The sequence below is a fragment of the Aspergillus sydowii genome (assembly GCF_001890705.1).
Source record: "Aspergillus sydowii CBS 593.65 unplaced genomic scaffold ASPSYscaffold_3, whole genome shotgun sequence".
NCBI classification, from domain to species: Eukaryota; Fungi; Ascomycota; class Eurotiomycetes; order Eurotiales; family Aspergillaceae; genus Aspergillus; species Aspergillus sydowii.
Window position 1 is genome coordinate 750986 of NW_024467861.1, and position 8362 is coordinate 759347.

An 8362-nucleotide genomic window follows, 5' to 3' on the forward strand; every position below is an offset into this window, starting at 1 on the left:
TATTCATGCACTTCATTTTCAGGTACTATGTGAAACTTATCTAATTAATTAATTAACTGGTTTCAAATTGAAAATATCCGGCGTATGCTATATGCTTTTTTTTTTTGCTTCCCCACGAGGCGTGCAACCGAATTGTAGATTAAACTGTAGTATTGGGTATCTATTAACAACCACATCTATCCAAACATAACCACAACGGGTGAATAACACCCTCATAGATGGTGACATGAGACATCACACCATCATCCCCAACCCGCCAAAGTCCAACTAGATCTATCTCCAGCCCGCAGCGAGCGCCGGTCAGGAACACCTTCTCTGTGACTATTGGCAAGCTCCGACTCTCGACTAGCACCCGCGAGGCCATGCTGCAGGTACTTTTCGCGCTCAATCTCCACCAGGCCCCGGATTTTTAGGCCACTGACAAGGCTGGCACCCGCCCAGGGTCCAAGGGTCTCGACTTCACGAAGGTTCCCTTGGACAGGATTTATGACGTCTTTTTCGCGAGTACGGAGGAGTTTCTGTTCGATTGGGTCAATTTCTGCCCCTGCATCATTTGCTCCCTCTGCTTCGTCCGCGGTTTCGTAATCAGACTCAAATGACGTGTCGTTCGCAGCATCGGATGGGGCTTTGTTCTGCCCATGGGATGCGTTAGAGGGCGGTTCCAGATGCTGGGAGAGCTTGAGTTTCCGTAGTTTCTGTATTTGTTCCTCCACAACTCTGCCGCGCACGGGGCTCCAACCGTACAGTTTGACCAAATGAGCCACTTCGTCGAGAATCCGGCGCCGAACACCCGCGATATTAGCACCCCCGCCAACAAACACGATGCGCGACATGCAGATACCCCGGGCATCTGGTGGGAGACTCAAAAGCGTGTTGTAAACTACCAGAGGAATCGGCTTCTCTTCGTCATCTAAGTCATAGTCCGCCACTCCATTGGCGAAAAGCACCTTTTCAACCGGGTCTGTGAGTTTAGAGAAAGGAAGCTCAATGTCGAAAGACCCAGGATTCGACGGAGACGGTATAGAGACGGTCTTGTTTAGAATGTCAGCCAATGGGCCATCTGATTGGTTTCCCTCCTCGCGCGGCTTTGAAGGCTCGCACCACAGAAATCGACTGGCGACTTCCTCGCAGAACCCAAAATCCACTGAAATTGTATCTCCTGACTTTGAACCCCCTTCCAGAAGCCGTGAAAACATTTGTCCTGTCTCTTGCAATAATGACCTCATTGCCCTTGTACTCCGTTTCGTTGCAATCTCCCGGTATTCGTAAACTCCGGAAACCACTGTTTCCGCCCAACCAACGTCAACTACCAATGCCGACCGCAGTCCAGCTGCCGTCGCGGACATTGCAGCACTTGTCAATAATGAAATGCTGGGTATCTTCCATCGATTGAACAACGTCGTCAAGACCGAAGACAGCAAGGGGTGCGGTATCACAGACGGTAGGACAAGGACCAGTCGTGCCGAGCCCGCGTCCGTCAAAAGGTACTTGTTGTAGGCTTCCCGAAATGTCCTCTCAATCTTATCCTCAACAAGCCCCATGTCAACATCTCGTAGATCCATCTTCCACAACTCGTATGGTCTCGTCCAGTCCTCCGGTTTTGCTGGCGGCAGCGGTAGCGTGTCGTCCGCAATGGGTGTACCCTTCAACCATTGCCTGTAGTCTCCGGCCCTCCGTGACTCGTCAGGTCCAAATCCTACCACGCACTTCGGTTCGCTCTCTCCCTCAAATCCGGCGCGCAGCCATCGAGCGCCGAGTTCGAATATAATTGCATCTTCTTCGACACGGTATGTGGAGCCGGAGGACGTACTCGCGAAGGAATTGTTGTTCGAGCGCAATTGGTGTTGCGGAGTGCGGGGTGGCGACTTAGAGGACTGGTTATGTCGTAGACTCATTGGGAGATTGATAGCAGGTGTTTCGCGTCAAAGTTGTGTAAATTAGAAAGCTGCGTCCGTGTAGCTGCTCAGGCTGAGGCCGGGGAAGGATCGCGATCGAGTGGTGAGGGAATAGCAAATCATGCTCCCCACAGCAACGTGCACCCTTATGTTTCGGTATATCCAATTTGTAGCAAAAAAAGAAGACAAAGATTTAAAAGAAGTTCAGGGGAGAAATCTGGTATAAAACAGTCATAGTAGTAGAGTTGGTGGTGATGCCAAGAAGGGCCAATTAAAGGTCGGATCTTTGTCGGCCCGTCACAGCGGTTCGTTGATGTCAACAAAACAACCTAATGCAGTCCTCCACACCGTATATAAAATCCCTTTTTTTGTCATTTTGGTTTCATTTTGATGATCTGGAGCCTTTCTCAATGGGTATTCCTGGGTAAGAATAACTCCTTCAATCTCATTAACTTTTGGTTGCTGTCCCCAAAGTGGGGACGTAAACACAGAATATATATCATCACCAATACAGCCAGAATCTAGAGTTATATCGCTAATACACAGCAACAGGCTCATCAATGCACTCGGAAACGGGGAGCGAATTTCCTTGTCTAAGCTGGCAATAACTCATTTGGAACGCACATCACGGCCTATCAGGATAGCTGTTGATATCTCAATATGGTTGTTCCAGGTGCAAGCCGGACGCGGCGGCAAAAACCCAGAGCTCCGTACACTATTTTACCGTCTGCTCAAAATATTGGCTTTACCGATTCATCCGCTCTTTGTCTACGATGGCAAGGATAAACCGCCCTTCAAAAGAGGAAAGGCTGTATCAGGGCGTAGCTACGGGAATGCACCGATCATTCAGCTCTCGAAGATTTTGATCGATTTGTTCCGATTTCCACGTCATGACGCCCCTGGCGAAGCAGAAGCAGAATGCTCCAGGCTACAAATGGCCGGAGTCGTGGATGCGGTCATGAGTAATGATGTGGATGCACTCATGTTTGGTTCGGGATTTACTATCATGAACTTCTCGAAAGAACCCGGAAGCAGCTCTGGTGGCGCAACACATGTTACCAGTTACAAGATGGGGGGCGATGACACATCTAACGTGATTCTTGATCGTTCTGGAATGATTCTATTCGCTATGCTGAGCGGAGGCGACTACCTACCGTCCGGTGTTCCAAAATGTGGCAGTAAGCTCGCCGCGGAAATCGCGAAAGCGGGGTTCGGCGCAGACCTACTAGAAGTGTTGGAGGCAGACGGAGGTGAGCTCGATGAACGACTCAATGAATGGAGAGAGAGACTTCAGTACGAACTCGAGGAAAACGAAAGTGGGTATTTCCAGACAAAGCACAAAGTTGTTCGAATCCCAGAGGAGTTTCCCGATCAGACAATCTTGTCATACTACGCGAAACCTGTTGTTTCATCAGATCGAGATATTGAGTCTCTGAAATCTCGCCTACAGGATGCGTGGGACAGAGAGGTGGATGTTTTGCAACTAAGACAATTCACGGCTGATGCGTTTGAATGGAATTATCGCTCTGGGGCGAGGAAGGTAATAAGGCTCCTGGCTGAGCCTCTGGTCTCTTACAAGCTTCGTCTCGGACAACACCCTTCGACATTTGGCAGGCCCAGATTGTCCAACAGTGAAACTCGCGTCCTACAGAGAGTATACAAGAATCGAACGAGCTTCAACTCGGATGGACTGTCCGAGCTTCAGTTTGATATGATTCCAATTGATATCGTTGGCCTGGATCTACTGAGCGAGGAGCCAAATCCCCAACTACCTTCGCAAGGAACGGCTGCTGCCTCTGGCGATGAGGAAGAAGAAGGTGAAGGTGAGACGGAAGTTGTTCCACAATCACCAACTAAGAAAAGAACTCCAAAACGGTACGATCCTTACTCTACCGAGAAAGTGTGGATATTCGAGACCCTGGCTTTGATGGGTGTTCCAGATGCCGTGGATAGTTGGAAGAAGGAGCAGGAAGCAAAACAAACCGCAAAACAGCCCGCACCAAGAAAGACGACAAACCGGAAATCGGGCCCCCGAAGGCGGAAAGAGCTAGATCCGGGCATGAAACAAGGAAGTATCCTGAAATATGGTACTCTCAAAAAAGGGCGCTCAGACATGACGGAATACAACAGCGCGCAGTTGTTCGAGGCAGCAGTTTCCACGGCATCTCCATCCAAGTCCCAGCCACTTTCAAGCCCTGGAACGTATGGACTAACAATGTCGACACCCCCAAAAATTGGCCAACGTACGGATGGTTTTGACTATCTAGTTGATCGGTTTGCATCGTGTAGCCTATCTGGATCCCCGGTTAAACGACGCCCAGTTACGAGATCTATGAATGCTCGACGTACGGCTCTAAGTCCGGCTAGTGGCACGGAGATTATTGAAATCGCAGACGAGGATTACTCTCCGCCTGCGACACCGAGAATCCGCATGAGCTACTCAAACACCAGCTTCAGGGAACTGCGTTGTCATGACCATTTCACGCAGCCGTGCACTGTCACACCACCAAAGTTCAATAAAGGGAAATTGTCATCGGAAATAGACAATCTTGAAAAGGCCCTTACATCTCTGCAGCTGGATCTGCAGTTGGAGACGCGTGATGCAAAGGCCACAGAAAAATCGCCCCAGAAACCACCCAAGGCGAAACCAAAGAAGCCAGAAGTCGTTTCCGAACTGGTCCTTCCTAACCGAAACAATTCGGATGTTGACGAGTATGACCCACAGCCAAAACATAGAGCGAAATGTCTGAAGGACAAAAACGCTGTTTTATCCGGGAAGGAAGACGCGCAAAGTAAACCAGCCTGCTACGATTGTGCAGATCGCAAGAAAACCCCGACTCACATTAAAAATGTCAGTGTATGTGGGGGGTACTGGAACGTGGATACTGGACCTCCAAAGGAAGAGAACGAAGATGAGCACTCTCAAGATTCCGAAGAAACAGACAAGCACAGGAAGAAGACGAAGAAGAAGCGGATTCCTCGAGTCAGTATTTTAGACTTGACTTGATCCCTCTCACATCATTACTACTTCTGCAGCATTCTTGCATATGTTCTTCCAGCGTATATTTGATTTTGGGATGGCAGATACTGCACAACTTACTACTTGGTAATATATTTTATTTTCCCGGTGCTGGTAGGATCGCATATGGTCACTAGTATTTCAAGCAAAGAATTTACCTACAGTGTATCGTTTTAATGCGTTCCTTGATTCCAAAGAAACACACTTCGACGTCGTATTTCCCGGAGTTTCCGTACCTTTGAAGTTTACAAAGAAGGGGATTTAGAATAGTTTCTTCATCGAGTTGATAAACAAACACCTCCGGTAATGGATACTGCTGAATACTGGAAGATGGTTGTTTCAGAGAGTTCTAGGAAGTAGGTAGAATATCGTGACTGATACCATAGCCCACGGAAAAAGAAAGGAAAGCAAAGAAAAGCAAAGGAAAAGAACTCCATACCACACCACAGTTCTACTAATCTTTCCACGAATCAACAGAGGTTTCGGTCCTTATCACGGGTTGTTGACAAACTCAGTAAAAAGCCTACTTCAACAGACCCGATGTACAGGAGCCCGACCGCCTGGTAAACTCGAAGGCGAGATGTCTCGGTTTTCACTGGGGTTTAATTAGACCCAATATCAATTTTGCCGTGTTCCGACACTCATCTTTCCTCTTGACTGCGACATCGACTACTGTTTTCGCCACGTCGGAACGACTTCAATGTCGCCTTATTATTTGCTTTATCGGCTATCCATATTGTACATTGGGCCACTGTAATTAAGAAATATATATATATATATATATATATATAAAGGCTTCTGGCGCTGTTAGCCCATTTGGGATATAACCTGGACTTGCTAAGATTTCATCGGATATATAGTCAGCACGCAACTCACGGGAAATCCACATTCTTTTTTATCGAGGTCAAGCAAATGAATCCCACCTACGCAAACCCAGGATCAGTCCTTCTAACCTTCCAATTCTTCAAGATTTTGTTCTCACATCGGGAACTCATGACGTTCCATATCTGCCTCAGGGCAGCTCATTGTGTTTGTGTGAAGGACTTTTAGCCTCTTCTCTTTATCGCCAGATGATATCCGAACGCAAATGAGCTTTGCCTCGTCAATTAAGCCCAGAGAGCCAGTGCTCCCTTTATCTTAAGGAAACGGGGTGTCGAGACAGCTAATCTCTTCAATCTGCTGGACTCTCGCTTGGTGTGTTGATAGTTATCGGTGCTTCCCCTGACAAATCATTGAGTTGAGCCTGATCTTGTTTTTATACCACTGAAAGGGCATCGTCTGACGCTCAGCAGTAGGGCCTTTGGCTCCTACAACCAAGCCAACCTCACTACCATATACGCAGATATCGGATAGTTCCTTTATAGCCTTGACATAAAGTCATGGAATCGGATAATAGTTATGCCAACCTATTGAGGTCCCGGTAAGCTTCTTCGCACTATACGGATATATACTCTCCGCGCCATGGTGGAAGATCCGCCAAAAACAAATCAAACGGCCATTCACCCCAAAATTACAAAAAAAGAAACATCAAGCGTCAGGACGTATGAAGGGCGCGTATGGGAGCTGCTACTGGGAGACTCATCCTCGAAGTAATGTCGATTGATTGATTTATGCACGGATATGCCGAGTATCGGAAAAGGTCCATATCTAGCAACGAGCTACTCCGCCAGTATGATCTAGATGCACTAAATTGGCCAATATGAAGCTACATAGACCTCTCTATCTATTCTGTTTTATCCCCCAGTCACCGCTTGCTACCTCGCGTGCGCCTCCAGCTCTCGCGCGTGGCTTCCTCCTAGGCGTACACCAAACCAAACCTCCACGCCCGCAAGCAATTCTAGAAGCAATGCCCCTCGCTCTTTCCACTTTCTTCTCAACCGCAGCCTCCATCTCTTGCTTAAATACTCCCCTTGGCCCTCTCCCTCTATCTCCCTCCTTCTCCCGTCAAAGCTTCTTCCTGCCCACCGTCCCCGGTTTGTTCTGAGTAAGTCTCTCTATTGGCCGTTTCTCGATCTTTTGTTTCTAGTGATTGCTTGTTTTACTGAGTCTGTCTTCTATATAAACTAGATCGAGATGTCGTTGATATTCAAGCTTCTCACAATGCCCGATTTGATGTACTATTTCATTCCAATGCTCGAATACCGTGATATTATTATATTGATGCAGATGAGCATGAGAGCCGTCTCACTTTTCATTCTGTTCATTAAGTATGGTGCATACAACAAATTAGTGTTTCGAAACAGAGCCCCCGTCTTAGAGTCAGTTGGGATATACTACCCGTTAATGTGCCTGTGGTTGGCTGGATTGGGAATAATGAAGAGATGTCTATGTCGAAACTCAAGCAATATTTCAGAATATTGTTGCTCCTGAGCCACTCGATGGTAATCCTCTATCTACTGCAAATCCTAGGGTTATCGCTCAACTTTATTCAAGTTACACGGCTCCAGGATTTTCGTTATCTCCGGCGTATTACCCTACATGACTGTTATACGTGGATTTGTGAGGATTTCTTTACAATTCTATCTCGCAATTTCTTACTGGGTTTGAACCGGATCAATGATATCCATTTTGTCATTGATGTCTATCCATATTTTAGTCAGACATTGCACTCCAAGGCCTTCGTCAAATTGGACAGTCGATTGGATTCGGATACGCTGTCAAGGCTATCTTTTCTGTTACGGCCACCTACCCAGATATGTTGAAACACGACACCTCAATGCAGCATGTTAACTATCGATATGCCAGGAGACCCCAGCATCAAAGAAAGTATGAAGCTCATACTTGTCCGAATGTGTTCTGCCGAAGAGTGCACTCTGGCAGACCTAATAGACTTAGTGCGGCTCCACGTGTTGCTTTCTGGATATAATTTCGATCCAAAGGCGAATTACGCACGACTGTTTGATTGCAACTCTTGCAAACGCACAATCCCAGGTCGCTGCTTCGCCAAGGCGCAATGGAAATCCTATTACCCTGTATTCTCCGGGTGCACAGTTGCGGACACGGATCCCTCGACACCTTTCAACGCAGCGAGTGTCTCGGTCTCCTTGAACGGAATTGGAAAATAGACTAGGTCATGGGGCGAATTGAAGGATACGGCATCTCGCCCTGCAACCACTTCCTCGGGCAGATTTAGGCGCTCGGCTTGATCGCAAAGCAGCGAAAAGATGCGCCATCAATGAAGCAAATCTTTTTATTCGTGGGAGAAGGTCGACCAGGGAGTCATTGACAGCCTAACAGGGTCTATGCAGCGCCGCGTCTAGGCTGTTATTAAAACAAACAAAGGATTTCGAGCTCGTAATTCATGTTTATACAGTGGCTATGAGGGCTATTGTCATGCCTGCCACATTCGACATCAGGTCCCACCAAAGGTGTCTCAAAGCTCTCTCGAAGCGATTCAGACTTCACAGGACGACTGTACAGCTGACTATACCAGTCCAAAACATGGGGT

The 8362-nt window shown here is 47.5% G+C and overlaps 2 protein-coding genes across 2 annotated transcripts; one reads left to right on the forward strand and one right to left on the reverse strand.

Moving 5' to 3' along the window:
- Window positions 1-242: 242 nt before the first annotated feature.
- On the reverse strand, window positions 243-1895 carry ASPSYDRAFT_87176 (putative actin-related protein RO7; the record flags this gene model as incomplete). Its single annotated transcript, XM_040851791.1, has 1 exon — window positions 243-1895. The coding sequence occupies one exon, from the start codon at window positions 1893-1895 to the stop codon at window positions 243-245; it is 1653 nt and encodes a 550-aa protein (XP_040704405.1).
- A 342-nt stretch (window positions 1896-2237) lies between these two features.
- ASPSYDRAFT_173381 (crossover junction endodeoxyribonuclease) lies at window positions 2238-5233 on the forward strand. The gene is made up of 2 exons (XM_040843439.1): window positions 2238-2319; window positions 2448-5233. The coding sequence occupies exons 1-2, from the start codon at window positions 2306-2308 to the stop codon at window positions 4900-4902; spliced, it is 2469 nt and encodes an 822-aa protein (XP_040704406.1). The 5' UTR covers window positions 2238-2305; the 3' UTR covers window positions 4903-5233.
- Window positions 5234-8362: the final 3129 nt, after the last annotated feature.